The sequence below is a fragment of the Triticum aestivum genome, chromosome 5B, assembly GCF_018294505.1.
Source record: "Triticum aestivum cultivar Chinese Spring chromosome 5B, IWGSC CS RefSeq v2.1, whole genome shotgun sequence".
In the NCBI taxonomy this organism is placed as follows: domain Eukaryota; kingdom Viridiplantae; phylum Streptophyta; class Magnoliopsida; order Poales; family Poaceae; genus Triticum; species Triticum aestivum.
In genome coordinates, this window is record NC_057807.1 from 27996782 (window position 1) to 28020351 (window position 23570).

Genomic DNA, 23570 nt, shown 5'->3' on the forward strand with positions numbered 1-23570 from the left:
GTTGGCACATTAGCAACAAAACCCTCATGCATTATAAAAATCAACCCACACTCCACCATTTTCTCCTCTCATCATATTTGTAATTTCTTTCTTCAAACATATGAATGACCATATATGTTGAACCTTATATCCTAATTTAGATTTGTTTTGAGCATCATCTTTGTTTTTATGAGATGTTCGGCTAATGTTGGATATTATTGTTATTATTTTGAGACTTGACCGTGACATTCATAAGTTCCAAGTGAAACAAAAGATATTAATCAGTATTGGTCTTGTTTCAAAGATCTTGTCGAAACAAATATTATAGCCAAAACGCATCCAAAATCAGACATTTTGTTAAAAATATATAACCCATTTTATGTCTAGAACAAAAAATTAAACAAATATATTTATGGATGGGAAAGTAAGATGTGGTGTGTGGATTGAATTCAAAAAACAGAAGGACAAATTTTCAAATATGCCAACAATCCATCTTCTAGCACGACCACATTCCTCAGATTTCCATCCAATGGCTCAAAATCACGTGGTTAACTAGGTGCATAGATTTTCCAGTTTCACATGATACGTTCTCGACATCGAGTTTGTTTTCTCATGTGGGCGAGCCTCTGACAGTGAGGGCCCACCTGGCAGAGGGCATGTGCACTGACATAGCCCACTAGCTAGTCTCAAACACTTAAAATCATTTTCCGCACAAACTCTTGTTGTAAAATCGTAGAAATGAAAAAAAAACCGGCACAATTATGAAAACCCTACCAGCGAAGACATAACTTGAAAGCAATCTCAAAAATGTGTGTCATCTATACAAATCAATATACACACAATATGACAGCATCTCTAATATAAAAAAAAGTATGGATCATAAGAAATAAATGCAACTTGAAGCTTTAGACAAATACATAGATAGACTTGATACAATGTCAAGAAAACACGCTAATGCTATAAGGATACACGAGTAAGATTGGAAAAATTAATTGGAGTGAATGTTGAAAATCCTACCAATGAAGGCATAACATTAAAGCTACTCTTGAAATGTTAGTACTTAAAGAAATATCATTGTCCATGATGTGCCGAGCATCTATGATGTAGAAATATATAGATCTTGAGCGATAAATTTAGGTTGTAGCTCAAGGATCTAGACCTAAATATTATAGATATAACATGAATGCTCCTTAAAAGAAAGGAACTCTTAGAGTCTTTTTCATACCTGTATTGCTATTTGTAGTTTGTCTCATGTTTTATCTTTTTTGTATCGTTAAACATTAAGTTAAAATGTTTGATTTATTGTGCGGTTAAGCAATGATTTGTACGTTTTCACATGAAGTCTTGGGGTGTTTTTTGGGTAGTTATACATGGTAAGGGTTTTCATACTCATAGAAATATATTTTGACGTTCCTGGCTCGGCCATCGAAAGCTAAGCAAATACAATGTGATATATAATAACACAACACTTGTACAATCAACTAAAATTTACTATTTTACAGAAAATGATGGTTCGCATGTACAAGTGTTTCTGTTAGGTGGGCTCTATCTTAAGAATCGGACATGGTCTTAGTGATTGCTATAGTTTCTAGGTTTTTTGTTGAAAGTAACATTTTGAGTGCTTTATTCCGTCTGAGGTGTGTCATGTTTTAAATTCTACTTTAAATTTAGGCATGGGAAGTGCCATAAAGGACCTACTATAAAATTATTTCTCAAGATTAAATTATACTAACATCTTAGGAGATTTCCACCATCCAAAATGGTGCAAAGGTTTCTAATTTGCATGTCAAACTTCCAATCAAATTCATGTAAAATTATTCCATTTAAAACTATCTCAAATTTTAAATTTGAGAATTTATGGAATACACTTTTGATAAGTTACCACTACAATCTCTCCATCCAGCTTTCTTTGCCACAAAATATACCTAACATGCCAAATAATTCAATTATAGAAAATTCAAAAAACAAAGTACTATTATTGGCTTTTGTAATATACCTGAGATTCTACAACTAATTGAAATTCCATAAAACCAAATATACAGATGAAAATCACTGTAAATACAACACCACCTACCAGCCCCACAACACGGGGAGATCAGCTCCAAAACACACCCACCTATCTGAATAAAATGCATAGTTTTCGTATAAACATAGAAATAACCCACATCCACACAGTCATTCATTATAAAGCACAAGAAAGTTCATAACCAGAGTCTCATCAGTGGCACCTACATGTGTACCATTCTTTTGACCAACATCTTTTAGCAACACAACGATCTCGTCGTAGGGGTCGTCTTTGACGGTATGTTGCTCGAGGTTGTTCATGAACTGCAATAGAGTGCAGAATGCAATATCTCGGGGGTAAGCGATGCTACCAGTGTGCTCGACAACATCAGTCAACTACCCTTCACCGTTCATGATGGTTAGGAGGGTAGTGAAGTCAGGTGGTTGGAGGTTTAGGATCCGGTCGTAGGGGTTTATCTCATTCCACGAGAAGCAGACAGTGTTTGTCTGTGTTTAAGATAATCATAAAATGTAAAAGTATTAGCTCGGTGGTATAGAGATTCAAAATGTATTCTAAATGGTAAACTAGGTTCAAATTTATTTTGTTAAGCTAGCTATTGTCAAATGCATTTGATTGTAGTTGTTGTTTCTTGTATGTAAACAAGGAGAATTTACCTGGCCACGATTGATGTCACAACCCATAGAGGCTTGTGGTTCATCGCCTGGATCCCTATGCCACAAACCATGTGTATTATCAATAAAAATATTCAAGTGAACTAAGACCAAAAGGTTGCCACAGATAATTTATACCCCTTTAACCAGTATAACAAAAAAATAGGACTTATTAAACTAGAAAGATCTATCGAATCCCTTCAACCAAACCGATGTTTAGTTCTCTATGAAACCCGCTATTAGTTTGGTTGAAGGGATTCGACAGATCTTGCTAGTATAAAAAGTCCTAGATTTTTTTTGTTATACTGGTTAAAGGGGTTTCAGTTATCTGTCGCAACCTTTTGGTCTTAGTTCACTTGAATATTTTTATTGATAATACACATGGTTTGTGGCATTGGGATCTAGGTGATGGACCACAAGCCTATCAGGGTTGTGACATTAGTCGTGGCCAGGTAAATTCATCTTGTTCACTTACAAGAAATAACAATTATATTCAAATGCATTTGACAATAGCTAGCTTAACAAAAAAATGAACCTACTATACCATTTAGAATGCATCTTGAATCTTTGTACCACCGAGCTATTACTTTAGGATTTTACGATTATCTTAAAGGCAGACAAGCACTAGTGTATGCTTCTCATGGAATGAAATAAACCCCTGCCACGGGATCCTGAACCTCCAACCACCTAACTTCACTACCCTCCTAACAATCATGAACGATGAAAGGTACTTGACTGAGGTTGTGTGGTGCCATGGCAACATCACTCACCTCCAGGATACTGCATTCTCCACTCTATTGCAGTTCATGAACATCCTCGAGCAACATATTGTCGAAGATGACTCCTACAACGAGCTCGTCTTGTTGCTAAAAGGATGTTGCTCAGAAGAATGATACACATGCAGGTGTGCCACTGATGAGACTCTGGTTATGGACTTTGTTGTGCTTGATAATGAATGATTGTGTGGATCTATTTATTTCTATGTTTATACGAAAACTATGAATTTATTCAGATAGGTGGGTGTGTTTTGTGGCTGATCTCCCCGTGCTATGGCACATATAGGTGATGATTGTTTCTTATTTTGATGAGACAGAGGTGTTATATTTGCAGTAAGTTTGCATTTATACATTTGGTTTTATGAAATTTCAGTTAGTTGCAGAATCTCATGTATGCTGCAGAAGCCAATAGTAGTACTTTATTTTTGAATTTTTTGTAGTTTAATTAATTACCACTGTAGGTATATTTTGTGGCAAAGAAAGATGGACGGAGAAACTGTATTGACAACATATCGAAACTGTATTCGATGAATTCTCAGGTTTACAAATTTAGTGTTTTAAATGGAATTATTTTACATGAATTTGATTGGAAGTGTCGCATGCAAAATTAGAAACCTTTGCTCTTCTTTGGATGGTGCAAATTTCCTAAGATGTTTGTAGATTTTTAATCATTAGGAAGAATTTTTTAGTAGGTCCTTTGTACCATTTCCCTTTCTTAAATTTAAAGTATAATTTAAAACCTGACACGCCTCGTACAAAATAAAACACTCAAAATGTTCCTTTCAACAGAAAACCGAGAAAATATAATAGTCTTTAAGACCATGTCTGAGTCTTAAGATAGATCCCACCTAATAGAAGCACTTATACACATGTCAACCATCATTTTGTATAAAATAATAAATTTTAGTTGATTGTACAAGTGTTACATTATAATATAACATTACACTGTATTTGCTTGGCTTTAGTGGCCCAACCAGGAACGGGCAAACCCCGGGTCAAAAATATATTTCCGTGAGTATAAAAGCCCTTACCGCGTATAACTCTACCCAAAAAAATACCCCAAGGCCCCATGTGAAAACATAGAAAATATTGCTTAATTGCACAATGTGTCAAACATTTCAATTCAATGCTTAACGATCCAACAGGAAAAAACACACATGGTAAGAAAACTACAAATAGTAATACAGGGATAAAAAAGGCTCTGAAAATTTCCTTTCTTTAAGGCTCATTCCCCTTATATCTATGACATTGATGTCCATATCCTAAAGTTGCAACCTATTTTTTATCGCTCAAGATCTATATATTTCTACATTACATCGTGGACAATGATATTTTGTATGTAATAACGTTTCTAGACAGCTTTAATGTTATATCTTCTCCAATATATTTTTGCTGACTTGTTTGTGTACCCTTGGAGCATTAACGTGTTTTCTTCACATTGTATCCAGTGTATCTACGTAGGTATATGCAAGCGACGTTTATTGCTTAAGATCCATATCTTCCTGACATTATAGATGCTGCAACATTGTGTATATATTGATTTACATAGATAACACACATTTTCTTGATTGCTTTAAAGTTATGGTTTTATAGATAAAACACACTGTTAGGGTTTTCAGCATTCACTCCAATATCTTTTTCTAACATATTCATGAGTATATATGAAACTTGCTGGTTGTTACTCCTTGCGTCTTTTGACACTCTTATATTATGACGGAGAGAGTAGAACTGTCTCTGTTGTTTCTATGTTGCTTTTTCCCTCAAATGATAAATGCCACACGTGTGGCACGAAGTAATACCACTCTGACGTTTTTTACACGAAATTGCCATCTGAAAAAGAAACAAATCCTAAAAACTCAAACATGCCATCCAAACAGAAAGTTGTCATGCTTCAGAGCATCTCAACAGGGCGCGCTAGATTACCAGAGCGCTGAAAAAACAACAATTTGGCGCGCGGGAGGTCGTTTGGCGTGCTCCAGCCGGCGCGTGAAAAAAATCGGCGCGCGTAAGGGAAAAAGCAGCATCGCCGCACGTCATCCAGCGCGGTTAAAAGCCGAGCGCGTGCATCTGCCAACTGCCACCCTTTCTCTCTCGCCGCGCCTTCTTCCTTGCCTCTTTCGATGCCCATCGCTCCCTCCCGCCGCGCCTTCTCCCCCGCCTCTTCCAGCACCGCCGCCGCCGCGCCTTCTCCCCCGCCTCTTCCAGCGCCCCGCCATGCCGCCGCGCACCCGGAGCAGCTCGGGCTTCCGAGGCGTCTGCCTCCGCCCCTCTGGCGTGTACGTGGAGATCCGCTCCGGCGATACATGCCTTGGGCTCGGAACGTTTGAAACTGCCGACGAGGTTGCCTGCACATACGATGCGGTGACATGGCGCGTCGGGAGGCCACGGGCGCAGATGAAGTTCTCTGACGTGCGGACGCGCGAGCAGGCGCAGGAACTCGCGCCTCCCCCACGAATCATCGAGGAGGATCGCCGCCTCCAGCGGAGGCGGGAGCGCCGCCTCCTCATCATCGAGGCAAATGAGCACGCCATGGTGGTGTGGCGCGACCGCTTCCCACATGATGTCATCGCCGAGAACGAGTTCTGGCCGCAGAGGTGGGCAAAGCTAGCCGCGCGTCGGACGGACAAGCGTGCGTGGAAGGAACTGGCGGAAGCTCAGTGCAAGGTGAGACCTGCGTCGACCTGGGACAAGGACGATCCTCAATGGGTCGATGCGTTTACGTCGTCGGACTACACCACCGAGGAGGATGAGGAGTAGTTTTATTATCTAGTTTTATTTGCACCGTTTTATATCTAGTTATCTAGTTTTATTTGCATCGTATGAACTAGCTTGTGGCGTGGGGCTTGAATTATGCTAAAGCAAAAACCCTCATGCGCGCGCTAAAACACTATTTATGTGCTGGAAAAAAATAGCGTGTCTCGCAACCGCGCGCCTGTGTAAGATGCTCTCACTACTAAAGTTGCAATCCTCTTTAAAAAGTTGCCATAAAAAGTTATTAGGGTGAAATTGTTTCATGCCAGATATGACACTTATCAGGGTCCTTTATTTTTCATTTCTACCATCTTTACAGCTGGAATTTGTGTGGAAAGAGGATCTGAAATATAGTAGTCCCTCCGTCCGAAAATATTTGTCATCAAAATGAATAAAAAAATGTATATAAATGTATTTTAGTTATAAATACATCTTTTTTGTCCATTTTGATCACAAGTATTTTCGGGCGGAGGGAGTAGTACTGTTTGAAACTGGCTTGTGGGCTGCGTCAGCGCATACGCCCTCTGTCAGGTGGGGTCCCGACGTCAGAGGCTCACCCACAGGAGAAAACGAACTCCATGTCTCCCCTTTGCCACACCTTTTCTCCTCTTCGTCGCATCGTCCTCTTCCTCCAGCACGCCTCCTCTTCCTCCCCCCTCCTCCTCGCTAAAACCCTAGCCCCGCCCAGCGCTCCGCCTCCAAGCTCCTCGCCGCCGGCCGATATCCCCGACGGTTCCTGGGCCAGGGCCGGCGTCCCTTGTCTCCACGCGATGGCGAGCCGCGGGAAGAAGGGCGGGGGGAAGGGGGCGGAGGACCTGGGCCGCGCGCTCATACGGCAGCAGAACAGGGCGGCGGCCGCCGCCAAGGAGCGGGGCGAGGCGCTCGCCTCCTCCTCCCGCCGCCGCGCGCCGCCCCTCGAGTCGGTCATCGACGTCAGCGAGATCGACGCCGTCCTCCAGCGCGCCGCCGAGGAGGACCGCCTCCATTCCGCCCTCGCCGCCGCCGCCTCCGCCTCCTCCTCCAACCTCATCATCGACCTGTAAGCCGCCTGACCTGTCCTCCCTCCAGCGAGACATGTTCGTCGGTTCCGGGCTGTATTGGTTGGAAATGGTGTTTGGTCTGAAACGGTTGGATTGATTGGGGCGCAGGGATGCGACGGGGGAGACAGCCGAGGAGAGGCGAAGGCTTCGGAAGGAGCAAGAGGCGCTGCACGCCAACAGCCTGGGGGTTCCAAGGCGGTGAGTGCCCCTGATTGCTCTTGCTTTACTTGTTCTGTTGTTTTGAGTTCATTAGGGGTTGTGGTTTTGATCTGACTGTGTGTGTGTGTGTGGCCCCGTGATTGCAGTCCGCCGTGGACTAATCGGATGACCGCGGAGGAGCTCGACACGAGCGAGCGGCAGGCGTTCCTTGAGTGGCGGAGGAATCTTGCGAGGTTGGTGCCGAGCTGTGTTTTTACTTAATTTGTGATTCGGAACTTTCTAGTTTGAAGAGAATTCGGTTGCAAAATGCATGTTGTAGGACTGATAATCTCAGCTTATCTTATTAGCCGTACGCCTGTACCATTGATTTTTGTATGGAACACATAATGGTATTTGGTAGTAGTAGCACCATGTTTTGAGCATTTGTGTCATGGATTCTTCTCATGGATTGCGTGCGTGAGCATCAGTGTACATCTTCTGCGTATGTTGTGGCAGTCATTTTTCTTACAAATGTGGTGCTTGCTGTGTCTTATTGTGCCATTTGACATACTAAAATGCTCTGATTAATTCTTGTACGTAGATTGGAAGAGAATGATAAGCTTGTCCTTACACCTTTCGAGAAGAACATTGACATCTGGAGACAGCTCTGGAGAGTAATTGAACGCAGTGATTTGGTGAGTAATGCTCCACTTTCGCTGCCATTGTCACCCATAAATCCTGTTAGGTGTTAGCACAATATTTTTTTGTTTGACCCCATCTGCTGTGTTATATTCTCTAAGAAATGAGTAGCGGATGCATTTGTAAGGTCACACATGCTCTTTCTGTGCTAAGTAATGACGCTGAATTAATATAACGCGTACTCTTACTACTGTATATCCTATCCTGTAAATATGCTACTCTGTTGTGCTCAATCCTATTACTGTACCTTGACTGAAGATAAGCAACACATAAGGAATATCATGCAGAAGTACTGACTATTGTTTTCTGTCTTCCATGAAGCTGGTCATGGTAGTTGATGCTCGAGATCCCTTATTCTACCGATGTCCTGACCTTGAGGTACTTCTTATCTTGTTCCTGTAGTAACTTGGTTAACTCAAGGAATATTTACCACGCATAGCAAAATGATTGCAGCTTGTCCCTGGTTTAAGTTTGTCCAGTGTCCAGTTTTGTGCATGGAAGCCAATAGTAGCAACATTGGTCCAGAAGAGCTGTTCATGAATTCTCATTCGGAGACTACATGCTTATTAATCTTCTGGTGCAAGTATTTGCAAGTTGGAAGCTTGCAACAGCTATATTATTAGAATGTGCTTGTTTCCTGTATCTGTGGCTGAAGCAAATCCTGGTTTTCTGTCTATCATGAGCAAACATACATAATGCGACCTTCTCATAGATCTTCTCTATTAGAATTATCTTGCTAGCATGATCTGTGATCTCAGTCTTGTTTTTCTTTTCTCCATATTAAGATGAACTTTCCATGTTCTCTGCTACAAAAGTAAAATACTGTTGTGCATTCATGATAGGTACATGTGTTGACAACAAAATCATTTGTTGTACCTAATGTGTTCTGTTGCGGATTCTGCAGCCTTTTCTTGATCTGATGAGTCTTATATGTACTAGGTATATGCAAAGGAACTTGACGAACACAAGAGAACAATGCTCCTTGTCAACAAGGCTGATCTACTACCTTTAAATATCAGGTCTGCACCTTGTCCATTGTGATTAATTTGTTGTACTATATAGCATGACTATGAAATGACGTCCTTGTAAATTTGGCCCAAATACAGAAAAATATGGGCAGATTATTTCAAGGAGCACGATATTCTTCATGTTTTCTGGTCTGCTAAAGCTGCTACTGCCACATTAGAAGGAAAGATGTCGAGTGGTGAAGAAAATTCTGCTTCACCTGATATGGATACCAAGATATATGGCAGGGAAGAGCTTTTGATGAGGTTGCAAGCTGAAGCGAAATCTATCGCAGCACAAAGAAGGACGTCAGCTAGTAAAGGGGAACAAGAAGCAAGTTCTACCGATTCTGTTCCATCAGTGGCTAAACATGTAGTTGCTGGATTTGTTGGTTATCCAAACGTCGGGAAGAGTTCCACGATAAATGCTTTAGTTGGCGAGAAGAAGACCGGTGTCACTCACACACCCGGTAAGACGAAACATTTCCAGACATTGATAATCTCTGAAGAGCTCATGCTGTGTGATTGTCCTGGTCTGGTCTTCCCTTCATTCTCAAGCTCGAGGCATGAGATGGTGTCATGCGGTGTCTTGCCGATCGATCGGATGACAAAGCACAGGGAAGCCATACAAGTGGTGGCAGATCGTGTCCCAAGAGACGTCCTGGAGCAGATTTACAAAATCACCTTGCCGAAGCCAAAGCCATACGAATCACAATCCCGGGCACCGACTGCAGCCGAGCTGTTGCGGGCATACTGCGCGTCTCGGGGCCATGTCAGCCATGGCGGGCTGCCTGACGAGACCAGGGCTGCTAGGCAGATACTCAAGGACTACATCGACGGCAAAATCCCGCACTATGAACTCCCTCCTGGTGTTGTCACGGATGATGAAGTAGAAGCAAGAGAATCTACCGTTGCAGCAGCAGCAGAAGGCCCGACTGCTTCAGCAGCTGACGAATCTGGCAGTGAGGACTCCGATGAACAGGATGGTAGAACAGGAGGTCCAGACATGAGGCTGCTCTTGAGTGACCTCGAGTCTTTCGACTTGGCCGCCACCGAAGGATCCAATGTCACTGGAAAGAAGAAGCAGCACCAGGCATCACAGAAGCAGCACAGGAAACCCCAGCGGAAGAAGGACCGGTCCTGGAGGGCTAGCAACGATGGCAGCGATGGGACGGCGGTGGTAAGGGACTTCCAGAAGCCCACCGTCAGTACTCCCACGGTCAGCGTGAGCGGAAATGTTTAGTGCCAGCGTCCCTAGCATCCTAAACAACCGCACGTCACCGTTGCTGCTGCCGGGAAGATGGATGTTGAATGCAAAAAGGTCAAGAAGTATATCTACACATAATATAGCTGCTTCTTCTGGCTGTGTGCCGATTACTGAATCTGCTCTGGTAGATGGATGAGATACTGACGTGAAGATGATTTCCTGATAATGTGTCCGAACATGGAGAGATTACTCATGTTTGGCATGTCAAAAAGATTCTATTGCTGTTGTGAATATAACATGGGTTGTGACTTGTGATACGCATGGCATTTTGTAATTTTTCAACAATGGACATATAACTATACATATGCGAAGATCATCTTGAAGCACTCTTTTGAGTTTTGATGAGGCTGCTAACCGTTATTCGAGTACTGACTATATCGGGAGCGGCTAGGCGACAGTTGACTGAAATCCGAGAAAGGGTCAGTCGATTCTCCTCCTCTTTCAACCGTTAGACCAAGATCCAACCGACACTGTTCATCTTCAACCTTCCATCTCTTCTTCCTCTTGCTCACCTGCCCATTCAGCCCAGCCCTAACCGCTGGCCCCCGCCTCGCCGCCCCGCCCTCCCCTAAACCATCCCCCCACCACCGGTCTTCCGCCACCCCGGCCATCCCTCACACCGAGCTTTTTCTCCGGTCACCACCGCCGGCTACCACCGCCCCCGCCCCGAACCTTAAGATAGATAGTGGGGTGATGACGGTGAGCCCATTCCTTCTCTCCGGCGAGGCCTTCCTTCTCCTTCTCCTTCCATCATTCAAAAATCGACTGACCTGAACTCGAAAAGTCAGCTGACTGAAAATGTAGCTAAACTGGACTATATTTCATCACATGTACGTAGTGGAATGACATTGTGCGCATGGATTTTCACATTTTTCTGTGAACTACAGTATATTTTTTGGAGCCAGAGGGCTACCAGCCCCTTTCCATTCACTGAATGAATGATTCCTGCAAACTCTGGAGTACGTACCTCTTGGCTCCTGCAAATTGGTTTGTGTAGATTCAGCATTTCAAGTTTCACTATGAAGGTAAAAGTTACACCAAGAGAGAGAAAAAAACTTGAAAATGCATTCTCTCATTCAAATTTCATTTTGTCATTCAGTTTCAACTCAGTCACCTCTCCTAACACTTTCTCTCATTCAAATGCATTTTATCAGTCATTTGATCTTCTCTCGTACGTACATTTAATCAGTCATTTAAACGAAGCGGCGCCGCCCATTGAATTTGAACCCCAACAGCCCAACACCCACCCTTCCATTCTCGCGCTCCCAATCGCCGACGCATGCGCCCCATGGCACGCAAAGTCATTTTGAGCAGTTCCGTCATGTACCGGTAACCAATCCATCGTTCATGCATGCATTCAGATTCGTGCCGCTGTGAATATTCCATTCTCACCTTTTTGCTGTACCAGAGATATACTTCATCAAATACAACTAGTAGCCCCCACCTTTGTCAGTGATATGACAGGCATGGCAGCATGTGACAGCCCACTCACTCCCTTCGCTCACACATAAATCCACCCTTGTATTTCACCTTAGCTAAATTAAACCGTCCATATCATTTAAACTATAAGTTCATTTTTTAAGTACTTCATATATTTGAATTCCAGACTCTAAGACCTTTAGAACTAGACCAATCCTGGATACATTTCAAACACGTTCAAATTTCAATGTTTCACATTTCATATGTGTAACAAACCCATTTCACTAGAAAATTATGAAAACTCATATTTCAATAGAAATATGTGAACCAAATTATTTCACAGAAAACTTTTTTACCCAAATATGAAACTGAAATGTCAACTTGTGAAGCTGGTTATTTCAAAATGTGTAATGGTTTATTTCAAAAGAGTGAAATATATCATTCTCAAAAATGTGCAATTGAAATAGATGTGATTTTTGTGAAGCAAACTAGTGGAAAGTGAAATGTAGGTTCTGAATTGTGAAACAATAAATATAGAAAGTGAAATTGCAATGTATCATTGTGAAATTGATTTTTTTTGGAAATGTGTAATAATTTATTTCAAAAGAGTGAAATAGGTTATTTGAAAATTGTGCAATTGAAATATATGTCATTTATTTTTTGTGAAACAAGGTAGTAAAAAGTGAAATGTAGGTTTGGAATTATGGAAGAGTAACTATAGAAAGTGAAATTATATTGTATAGTTTGTGAAACTGATTATTTGAACATGTGTAGTAGTTTAGTTCAAAAGAGTAAAATATGTTACTTGAAAAATGTGCAATTTAAATAGGTGTTTTCTTTTGTGAAGCAAGCTAGTGAAAAGTGAAATGTAGGTTTTGGACTGTGTAACAGTCACTATGAAAGTGAAATTGTAATGTATCATTGTGAAACTGATTATTTTGACATGTGAAATATAGGTCGAATTTGAACGTGCTCAAAATATATCCAAGATTGATCTCACTTTAAAAGATTTGGCACAAGGAGTTCAAATATAAAAAAAGTTTCAAAAAGAAATATATGGTTTAAAAGATATGGATGTTTTAAATTAGCTAAGGCGGAAGATATGGATGTTTTAAAATATATTGTTATGGATGTTTTACATGTTCGATGCGTTTACATAACAGATATGCAAAGAGGATGGATTCGTTTAGCCTCGCGATTTGAGAAGTAATAGAATCATGCAAAGAGGACGCGGTAAGTTTTAAGTTTGAACATCGAAACCTGTGATTTTGCATACGAACATTGCGATTTCCTCGCTCGCATGTGTGAAGTTTCATAGATAAAACTTTAAGTGTTTTTTCTTTTCTTTTTGTCTTGTGTCTGTCGTAGGCAGAAAGAAAACGTGGCTAAGTTTGAACGTTGAAACTTGACATATATTTCTTGGAAAGTCGTCATGGTCAGTCACAAGAAACACGAATAATGAAAACAGGAGCTAATTAGGACTTTCCAGGTCAAGATTAGTTAGCATCTCCCCTTGGCCCCCGCGTCGCTCCCGCAAGGAAACATAATGAGGGAAGGTATCACTATATATTTCCTTGGATTTTCAACATAGTATTAATCTAGTTGTTGATCCCTTGACTAAGCATATTAGTCATAATGTATTTGGTAAGCATGTTAAGACTATGAGTTTACAAATATTTGAATGATTGTTTTGGACAAGTGGGAGATATGTTGGAATTATGTGTCCTGCAACTATATTCAAATTACTTGGAATTGTTAATATTAGTAATACCTCATTATAGAATTATACATGTATTTATACATGAAATTGCTTTACAGGTTTAGCATGGAATTGTTATTTGTTGGAATGTACTTAAGTAATATATGTTTAAGGAAGCTGATCGATTATCAGTGGAATACAATATACAATTTATATTGAAAAGGCTACCCGGATACACTGATGATTGGAATGAGCAAGATTGTATAGTTAGATTACAACCCTAATGTTGATCTACGTAATTAGAGGATTGTGCACTCTATTATGGCGCGTTACTCACAAGTTCGTGCTTCGGGGACATAACTGGTAGAATCCGTTAACAGAAAAATATGATTGTGGTTGGTAATTTGATCTGGACTCTATCCCGAAAACTAGTTGTAACAACTAGAAATCTTATCTGTATAAAAGGTGGACTCTTTGGAAAGACAATATAAGAAGGTCCCTACGGGATATTCACTTCGGTGCCCAGGCTCATCTGCTCCCGCTCAGAAAAAAAATCAGAATAAATACTAGAAAGATTCAAAAAATTCCAAATTTTTTGTGTGTGATAGATAATTTTGTCGCGTGAGGTCCGCTCCAAATTATAACTTATTCGGACATCTGAGTAGCTCTCGGCAAAAAAGACAAATCGGGTCAAAACAGTGCGTGAACAGTAAACATTTTTACATACCCTGATTTTGTCTTTTTTGCCGAGAGTTGCTCAGATGCTCAAATGAGTTGAATTTTGGAGCAGACCTCAAGCGTCAAATTATCTACCACCCAAAAAAATTTGGAATTTTTTTGAATTTTTCTAGTATTTGTTCTGATTTTTTTTCTGAACGTGAGTGCAGATGAGCTTGGGGCCAAAACTCCCCGTCCGGTCCCTACCCCCTAGTCTCGGATATGCGAATTGTGAGGCCAACTCCACCGCGCGACCCCAAACGGACGTCCGTTTTGTCTGGTTCTGTCCGTTTGGGTAGGGCAATGGGGTCGTGTCCGGGCAGTTTCTGGGATGCGGTGACCGTGTGCCCAGCGCGCGGACGCATCCCGGCCGCATCTTGTCCGTGTGCACATTTCTTTGCAAGTCCTTCAAATTTTTTTATCATTCATTTTTGATACATGACAATACATCATTACATTTTGACTAGTAAAACAAGGCCAAAGAAAACAAGAACCACAAGAATACATTTGAGAAGATACCCAACTTCCATAACTGCTCCCTTGAGTTGGGTGAGGGTCTTCTCGATGCACTCATTGTTGATCTATGGAGGAGGCTCGATGTTGCACCCTCCTTTCTTCTTCAAGCCAGAAGTCGATGTTGCTTTCTCACACGTAGTATCGTGCCTTATTGCTTCTTCGCACGTAGTATCGTGCCTAGCCTCTAATCTAGCAACAAGTGCAGTTGTCTCATCTAAACCCTCTAGGCTAGCTAAAAGTGCACGAACATGTACTACATTTCGCTCTATTAATATATCGATGTACTCTTCTTCCCAATACCAAAACTTGCATGCATTCTACACAATAAAACTTAAAGTTAGCACCACTAGTGTAATCCGAGAGCACAAACCAAAGCTAAAAAGAGCACATACCCCATCGTTTCAGCACTTGATGAACACCCATCCGGGATGCTCCGGCGTTGTAGACACGCGGTGCACGACCACCCTTGGGCAGTGGCCGCACTTGATGAGGGGCAACGGTGCGCCGACGAGCTTTTGGGCAAGCACCGAGCCCGGCCGGCCGCCATTCGCGTATCTGCCAGCGGACCACCGACGGTGCAGATCCGAGCAGCTAGAGGACGAGCCATTGCCTGCATGTGGCCTTGCGGCCCTGCCAGGGCCTTCCAGCGAGGTGCCCGGCCAGTCCATGGCGCGGCCCGGCCTCCCACAGCCGGGCGAGCCCAAGACCGACCGGATCCGCCCCAAATCCGGCCGGCGGGTGCGCAAACCAGGTGGCCGTGCTTGGGTAGCTCGGCGGTGACGAGGGGAAGGGGCTGGGCGATCACGCGTCCGAGTTGCACGGCTACAATGGCAGCGGGCGGCGGCGGCAAGAGAAAGAGTGGGAAAGAGTGGGGAAGAGTGAAGTGGGATGCGGCCGGAGAGAGGGAGGGTGGTGGATAGAAAAAGGCCCGTCATGTGCCATCGACAGGCGGGCCAGGGAAGGACACGCGCAGATGGCCGGCGCGTTCGCATGGTGTCCGTTTCATCGCAAAAGCGGCGCAAACTTGGGCCGCGAATGGGTCGAAAGCGGACACAAAACGGATAAAAGTCCGTTTGCTCCCGCGCGCTGGGCTGCCCCATTTGTCCGTTTTACCCCAAACGGACGGGCCTGGACAGGATGGGGTCGCACGGTGAAGTTGGCCTGAGCGGCACCACATATAAGCGCGAAGAAATAGGGGTAGACCACAAATTATCTCTAACAGTGGTTAGCTCTTGCAATAGCATGAAATATATTCGGATTCCACTATAAATCTAATGTCAGATTTTTAATCACGGCAAATGCCAAAAAAGTTGACGTCAAAATTCGATAGATTTTGCAGGCGGCTGGGGCAGCAAAATGTACTATATATTTTTTTTCCAAATTCATACGTGATGAGCATGAGATATTCCGATGGCAAACAAGGAGTTTTCTCGTGGCAAATTCATAGTATCACGATGTGAAGCTTCGCACCGGCAGGTCACCGACACCGCGCGCAAAAACGTCCGCCTTGCCGACACCAAACAAACCGGACAGCAGAGCACCGACTCCTGCCCGGCCGTCTTCATGTGCGGCCACCTAACCAAGCACACTGGAGTTATCCTACCTCGCTCCACTCCACTTCCCACTAGCTAGCCTCCAAGAAGGAGAGCAGAGCACCATGACGATGCTGCGGGCTGTGTCCGTCACGGTGGGCGTGGCCGTGGCGCTGCTGGCGGCGGCCACGGCGGCGGAGTCGTGGCTGTACGAGGAGTTCACCACGGACGGCAACGTGCGCGCGGACTACAACGCGCAGGGGCAGCAGGTGGCGTCGCTCATGCTCACCCAGCAGTCCGGCGGCGGCGCCTTCGGCTCCCGGCAGAAGTACCTCTACGGCGAGTTCAGCATCCAGATGAAGCTCGTCCCCGGCAACTCCGCCGGCACCGTCACCTCCTTCTACGTAAAGCATTCCATTCAATTCAATTCAGATTCGAGCACAGAATAGATATAGTTCAGATCGACATGGAGTTCATGGTGCAGCTGTCGTCGGGCGACGGCCCCGGGCACGACGAGATCGACATGGAGTTCATGGGCAACTCCACGGGGCAGCCGGTGGTGCTCAACACCAACGTGTGGGCCAACGGCGACGGCAAGAAGGAGCACCAGTTCGACCTCTGGTTCGACCCGGCCGCCGACTACCACACCTACACCATCATCTGGAACCACAAGAACGTCCTCTTCAAGGTGGACGACCTCTTCATCCGCTCCTTCACGCGCTACGCCGACCTCCCCTACCCGGGCGTCAAGCCCATGTCCGTGCACGCCACGCTCTGGGACGGCAGCTACTGGGCCACGCTCAAGGGCAAGGTCCCCGTCGACTGGTCCGGCGCGCCCTTCCTCGTCTCCTACCGCGCCTACTCCGCCGACGCCTGCGTGCCCGCGGCGGACGCCGGCCCGCTCTCCTGCCCCGCCGGCACCGACCGCTGGATGAACCGGCAGCTCGACGACGCCGAGCGCGGCACCGTCGCCTGGGCCAAGCGCGACTACATGCGCTACAACTACTGCGACGACGGCTGGCGATTCCCGCAGGGCTTCCCCGCCGAGTGCTCCCGCGCCTGAACACAACCGATTGAGATTTGAGTTCACGTCCCCAATCCCCCGATGAGATTCTACCTTGTTAGCTTGATTCTTTTTTCTGGTTTCTTCAGCAGCCGGCTCCTCTACCTCTATGTGTTCTTGTTTTCGTCAAAAAACCTCTCTCTGTTAAGTGTTTTTTCTTAACGAGAGGGGTTAACTCTAACGATAATAAACGTAAATTCGTTGAGTAAATACAGTAGTATTTAAAAGAAACTCTGAATTCGCCGTCCCGGCAACTGCACATGGCGTGTGTCTCGACACGTATAAACGCACCATGCTGTTGATCCACTCTGATTTGGATTACTTTGGGATTCACTGTAGCATAGAGCAGTAGATCCATATCATTATGAAACTTACGTAATAGATGACGTAGGTGTAGCATTTTTTGTTTCTTTCTCCTCTCTCTTCCTGAACTTCAAATTTTGGTTCGGTCAGTCGATTTCAATGTCGTCTACAGCGAGGCCGAGCCAGTACATTGCCCAAGGCAGGGACGACGATGAGGATCTAGCGGCCCCGAATGAAAGTAACGGATACAAAACTTGTTTTCATTCTTTTTCAAAATTTTGGCTTGAAGGACGGTTTAGTCAGAGTTCCCTTTCTGGAAGGCGCCGGTCAGCAGGAGCTGACGACACTATTCCGGTTGATGTCGTGCACAAAAACGGAGCGGAGCTGCTGCACACACCAGGCGGTGCTACTTGATGCTACCTACTCTTATCATCATGTTCATTCATTTGGTTGGTGGTGCCAGATTTGCCGCCCCTCAAATGGGTAAATTCATGTGAGTTTAAGAGCGTGCGTCCGCCCTTAAACTCGCTCAGACTATATGCACCACTGTATATATTGGAGCTGCCAAAATATCTTTGGTCGGAGGTCCCGGTCCAGGAGACGACGAGCGTCGACGGTGGTGTGCCAGGACCTGCGCACGCAGTGGGTCACGGCGAGGCTGCACGGTGGGAAAAGGCGGAGAACCTCCGTGAGCACGTCCTCGGGTAGCCGCTGCTAGATCGCCGCCTTGCCTTGCTCTTCTCTCGGCATCGGCGTCCAACAAGAAAACCGTCCTCATCTCGGGCTCGGGGCTGATCTGTTCTCTCCTTGGGATGCTCACAAGAATAATTATTGAGGACATAAGCCACTCCTGATCCGAACATTACTCCGAAAACACTCTTTCACGGGCGAGCCTCCGAACGCCTGAGATTGTAAAACATGCCACTGGACTTTTTCTTCCTTGAATTGTACGCTGCTCATCCGTGATTAAAAATTGCATTAAACCAACGGTAGAGAAAAGAGACACCTGCAAACATCTTCGACATATCACGCTTTAAAGAGAGCAAATGGTGTGCCTTGACACAGATCTAGAAGTCGTTGAAGAAGCATCGGCTCAAGCATCACCCAACGCATTACATACTTGCAATCCATCACCCCCGGTCCAGAGGGTTGGAAACCCGCACCATTGCCACAGAACAACACGGAAGAAGATGATGAAGTCACCACACCAATGGCCAACCAGTTACTCCCTTTGAAGGACACGACAACTGCCAAGATCTAAAAAGAGCCAACAGATCTGGGACACAAACTCCCACAGGCCCTTTGCCGGCACCAGAATGAACGTCATCAAGGTAGGGAGAGAGCGGAGAGTTCTTACTCCAACACGTCATCATCGCCACCACCTTGTTGATGTCATGGAGGAAACTAAAACTAAGGAGAACAAAAGGGAACGGACGGACGGGTACCCACTCCTCCTCTTGCCACCAGGCAAGTTAGAGGAGGGGGGCCGATGCAGCGGCGTGTGGGGTAGAAACTTGACGGGAACGGCTAGGGTTGAGAAAATTGCACACTTCCTATGCCACGATTTGTGACTGAGATTTACCAAAAACATGAGGCGGGTGAGAACTAGCAAAACCATATACAAAGTTACAGTGCATTGTCGTTCTAAATCAAAGGGGGAAACTGCACAAATCTACGTCTTGCAGGAAATTTAGACAAGGCCCACGATGCGCCCTCCCTCGGGCTACATCAAAGCATGAAAGATTATGACCCCACTAACTGAAAACAAATAAGCAACAAGCGACATCATCCGAGACTCAAATGGAACAATGCCAACAACATGCAGCATTTCCAGCACACCATAAACACCTAACCATGTTCCAGTACAGTGATATTAGGGCTCCTCTGCCGTACTGCACCCTGCCGTTGGCTCACTGACGCGTGGGGCCGGGCCCACATGTCAGTGGGCTGACAGCACGTCAGAGGAGCTGCGTCCGTGATATTACCAGTTGCACATCTCGAGACAGATCATGAGTCGTGATACATACAAGCTTCCGCGTCAACGTCATATGAAATGGGACTAACTTGTCGACAAGAGCAAGTCTGATGATGCATACTGACATTTCAGCGAAAAGGAAGTTGCGAGCTTAATCTTCAGCTTCTGTTGGCGTGTAGACAGCTTCAACTTCAGTGATTGTAGCCTCAGCCTCACCAATCTCAGTGCCTTGTTCATTTGACTCCTTCAACTCAGCCTGCAACAGGATAACCAAACATTTGTTGAACTAGCTGAAGACAAGGTTGGCTGTGGACAATTTTCTAACATAGGTAGAAATTTCTGCAAAATGCTACCAGAGTTGCTTTCAAGTCTGTCAGTGCAGCTTCAAGCCGCTTGTGGCAGTCTGGGACCATCATTCTTGACTCAGCTAAAACATTTTCCTGCACATGTACAAGGCTTTATTCAGATCTACTACCAGGATCTTCACATGGAACAGTGACTTGGAAGAGGAGCAGGGAGACCAACAACCAAGTACTCGTGTTGCGTGTCCAAAAACAGATCATAACATCTCGCTGTAGGTATGAGACCAATCAATGTGAACAACTATCTTTTCCAATCCCAATTATATCAAAAAATATTTCATAACTCATCAAACATATGTATGCCTTACATATCTTAGCATGTCTGATAATACTAAAACTATACGTAAAGCCCAGAAGAATGTGATAATACTACCCGGAGGAATGCATATGCCACTTGTTAATTTAATACACAATTCTGCTTCTGAGTTATAAACTACTCCCTCTGAGTTATAAACTACTCCCTCCATTCCTAAATATTTGTCTTTCTAGAGATTTCAACAAGTGACTACATACGAAGAAAAATGAGTGAATCTACACTCTAAAATACGTCTATATACATCCGTATGTGGTAGTCCATTTGAAATCTCTAAAAAGACAAATATTTAGGAACGGAGGGAGTATAACTACATCCATTCTGATGCTCTATTCCATCTAGTATACATCTGATATACTCCCTCCGTCCCACAATATAAGATGTTTTTGCAAGCTAACATAGCTTGCAAAAATGTCTTATATTGTGGGACGGAGGGGGTAGTTTTTTACATAAAAAAAGAAAATCTTGGCTGAAGGAAAGATATAGGCGATCTTATATATCAAGCAATCCACATGGACTAACGCAAAGAAAGAGAGAAGGTAATCCACATTAAAAGAGAAACAAGAGGCGTGGTACGTACTGAATTTTTTTATGCCAGGCCTTAAGGATAATAACTGGGATGGACTAGAAGCAGAGACCTGAACTTCTAACCAACATAAAACCGTTACATAGGTTGCATTGATAGAATTTATCAGTAACATCATGGATACCCAGCCATATCGCTACTATGTCACAGCCATTTCAGAGCAAATCATAACACTTATGCAACAGTTGACAAACACCAAAATGTTACTCGGGCCAACCAATCCTCAAGGCTTCACAGGGTAGAAGGTCCTTCTATACTTATCCACAGCAAATTCAATGATATGCCATTCTAATAACAAAATCCGTTCAAGGAAATCGATAACAAAACATGTGATTGACCAGTCCAATTTACCAAGGAAAACCAATTAGTGTCCATATGACACGAATTACTATCCACCAAGCTTGTATTGACTAGATTAGCATCCATAAACTACTGAAACCATGCTACAAGGGACCATCCTAAGGATAACTAACATACTCCTTAGCAGAGAGTACTACACGAAAGTATTACTATACATGGTCAGCAATTGTGCTGTTAACTAAAGAGCAAGAAGAACTGTAAGCAGAGCTGCTGAATGGAAGATCTTTCAGTCACCTGCTGCTTGAGATCATAGGGGTCGGCGCCCTTCTCCTTCATGTCGGCGGTCTTGGCGGCCTCCTTCTCCACCTCCTTCTCGTAGGAGCGCAGCTCCTTGACGATCCTCTTGCACGTCGACGTCTTGATCTTCAGGTTCCTCAGGGTCGCCATTCTGAGATGCGGCCAGGGGCGGGATCCGGATGGCGCACCGGCGCACCCAAAAAATCGTGGAGGTTAGTTCGGGATTAAGTAGTCACTGGATTGAGATCCAATCCGATAATTCGCGCTCGCTCTTTTCCTCCTCGTCAAGCTAAGAATCTAGAAGTGGGCAAGGGGTGGGGAAGAAGTGGGGGAGAGCTCACCTTGCTCTGGTTGCAGCGTGGCCGACGGAGAGGCGGCTGGCAGGGAGGCTTGACGGCGGTGGCGGCCCTCCTGTTCCGGTATGGGTCGGCGGCGGCGAGGCCGGGGAGGGGGAGGGGGAGGGGAGAGGCGGGGTGGCCGGAGATGGCGGCGGCGGCTTGGTCGGGGGGAAATGGGCTGCGGGGGGGAGGGAAATTGTGAAGGGGGTCTAAATAATATGGCATTCTTTTTTTTTGAGAGAGAGAGAGAGAGAGAGAATATGGCATTCGGTGAGAACTTCACGGTACATATTTGGGCTTGTGCTTTTACGAGCCCGGTGTAGGGTTTTTTCTTTAACATAAAATGACTTTATTCCATATTGTTTACAATTTGGCGGAGGATAAAGTCTGGGATATTAGAATCCCAAAGTTCAGATAAGTTAGACCTAAAAGAATGTTTAGCTAAAAAGTCGGCAATCTGATTGGCTTATCTGCAGCAATAACAATAGCTAACATTTGTGAAATCTGTAGCAAAGAGGATACATTTTGCTAGTAGCGCCACATCAGGCCACAAATTCCAGTATGGGCTGGCGGCGACTCAGTCGGGGAGGGGAGGGGGCGAGGCGGGGTGGTCGGAGATGGCGGCGGCGGCTTGGTCAGGGATGTTTTCATGCATAATTCCAGTACACCCAAGTATGGCATTGTTTTTTCTTTTCATTTTTTAGAGAATATGGCATTCATTTCATTTGGGAGGGGTGACAGAACTTCGCGGTGCAAATTTGGGCTTGTGCTTTTACAAGACCGGTGTATGTTTCTGTTGTTTGCTTGAGCTTATGCTTATAAGAACCTAGAAGCACCAAAAGACGAAGCTTGTATCTGTAGGCGTCGCCAGAGCAACGACGACGGCGTGATTGTGGAAAGCGACCATGCTAGAGTGACCCAAGACCAGTGATGTTATCGAAGCCTAGGGTGGAGGACATTGCCGTAAGTGGTCATGGATAAGGGGATCGTTATAGCCCCTCGATCCTAGACGAATGCACGACCCGTCGGCGGGAATTGCCAAAGGGACTAAGTGCAAGGTTGCAGCATTAGGGGAGCCAAGGAGTCAATGTGGGTGTGAAAATAGGTTAACATAATAGCGGGGGTGATATGGTTGATCCTCTGGGGACGATGCTAATGGAAGCTGCATCATCAGAGGAGGCAAGCATGATGGGAGTGTGTGTGTGTGTGTGTGTTGCTAGAGGCAAAGGAGAAGATAGGCGCGCGGGGAATATAATCTTGAGGGAAAGAAAAGGGCGGGTTGGAACGGTTGGATCGAAATTCAGTGGGTGTGTGACATTATTATTATTATTATAGGTGCATGCTAGGCGTCCGATGAGGTGGATTGCCCACCTCACAGACCATCTGATAGACCTAATCACCATATTATGTCGCCTGACATTCAAACATCAAACTCCGGCAGCAAAAAAAAATATGTATGTGCGCACCATAAATGCAATATTTGTTTTCACGACATGTCCAAAGACATGCAAAAATATCACAACATTTCAAACCTATCGTGTAACATTATTTGTGTTTTCTATGCAACAAATCATTGAGAAAACTGATTAGAACATATGCAACATGGAAACGGAAGTACAAAACAACGTGAAAACAGCTTTGAAACATGAAAATGACATTAGCAACAGACACCTAGAATTATTGCAACATACCACATGTGTGTGCGCGATAAAACACAGACAACCTTGCCACATATCGACACTTCCTTTTTAGTCGTCTGCGGTCTGCTGCGGGCAGGTCTAACCTATTGTTAGTTTGTCACACCCTCCGGCCTTCCATGC

General features: G+C 44.6%; 3 protein-coding genes across 3 annotated transcripts; 2 read left to right on the forward strand and 1 right to left on the reverse strand.

Annotated features, from left to right (window-relative positions):
- Positions 1 to 6793: 6793 nt before the first annotated feature.
- Positions 6794 to 10656, forward strand: LOC123110227 (GTPase LSG1-1). Its single transcript, XM_044530707.1, has 7 exons — positions 6794 to 7221; positions 7331 to 7420; positions 7528 to 7614; positions 7962 to 8055; positions 8381 to 8437; positions 8999 to 9078; positions 9166 to 10656. The coding sequence occupies exons 1-7, from the start codon at positions 6953 to 6955 to the stop codon at positions 10304 to 10306; spliced, it is 1818 nt and encodes a 605-aa protein (XP_044386642.1). The 5' UTR covers positions 6794 to 6952; the 3' UTR covers positions 10307 to 10656.
- A 5587-nt stretch (positions 10657 to 16243) lies between these two features.
- Positions 16244 to 17507, forward strand: LOC123110228 (xyloglucan endotransglycosylase/hydrolase protein 8). Its single transcript, XM_044530708.1, has 2 exons — positions 16244 to 16617; positions 16698 to 17507. The coding sequence occupies exons 1-2, from the start codon at positions 16339 to 16341 to the stop codon at positions 17274 to 17276; spliced, it is 858 nt and encodes a 285-aa protein (XP_044386643.1). The 5' UTR covers positions 16244 to 16338; the 3' UTR covers positions 17277 to 17507.
- A 1808-nt stretch (positions 17508 to 19315) lies between these two features.
- LOC123110230 (tubulin-folding cofactor A) lies at positions 19316 to 21947 on the reverse strand. Its single transcript, XM_044530709.1, has 4 exons — positions 21754 to 21947; positions 21410 to 21563; positions 19908 to 19994; positions 19316 to 19810 (listed from the first exon to the last, which is right to left on the reverse strand). The coding sequence occupies exons 2-4, from the start codon at positions 21560 to 21562 to the stop codon at positions 19706 to 19708; spliced, it is 345 nt and encodes a 114-aa protein (XP_044386644.1). The 5' UTR covers position 21563; positions 21754 to 21947; the 3' UTR covers positions 19316 to 19705.
- Between the last annotated feature and the right edge of the window lie 1623 nt (positions 21948 to 23570).

Excerpts from the sequence above, each read along its gene's own strand:
- LOC123110227 (XM_044530707.1), top strand. The coding sequence starts at position 6,953 with ATGGCGAGCCGCGGGAAGAAGGGCGGGGGGAAGGGGGCGGAGGACCTG. Across the intron at positions 7,421-7,527 it reads AGCCTGGGGGTTCCAAGGCG|TCCGCCGTGGACTAATCGGA; the intron begins GTGAGTGCCCCT and ends CCGTGATTGCAG. Across the intron at positions 7,615-7,961 it reads TGGCGGAGGAATCTTGCGAG|ATTGGAAGAGAATGATAAGC; the intron begins GTTGGTGCCGAG and ends TCTTGTACGTAG.
- LOC123110228 (XM_044530708.1), top strand. The coding sequence starts at position 16,339 with ATGACGATGCTGCGGGCTGTGTCCGTCACGGTGGGCGTGGCCGTGGCG. Across the intron at positions 16,618-16,697 it reads GCACCGTCACCTCCTTCTAC|CTGTCGTCGGGCGACGGCCC; the intron begins GTAAAGCATTCC and ends TTCATGGTGCAG.
- LOC123110230 (XM_044530709.1), bottom strand. The coding sequence starts at position 21,562 with ATGGCGACCCTGAGGAACCTGAAGATCAAGACGTCGACGTGCAAGAGG. Across the intron at positions 19,995-21,409 it reads CCTATGATCTCAAGCAGCAG|GAAAATGTTTTAGCTGAGTC; the intron begins GTGACTGAAAGA and ends GTACATGTGCAG. Across the intron at positions 19,811-19,907 it reads CAGACTTGAAAGCAACTCTG|GCTGAGTTGAAGGAGTCAAA; the intron begins GTAGCATTTTGC and ends ATCCTGTTGCAG.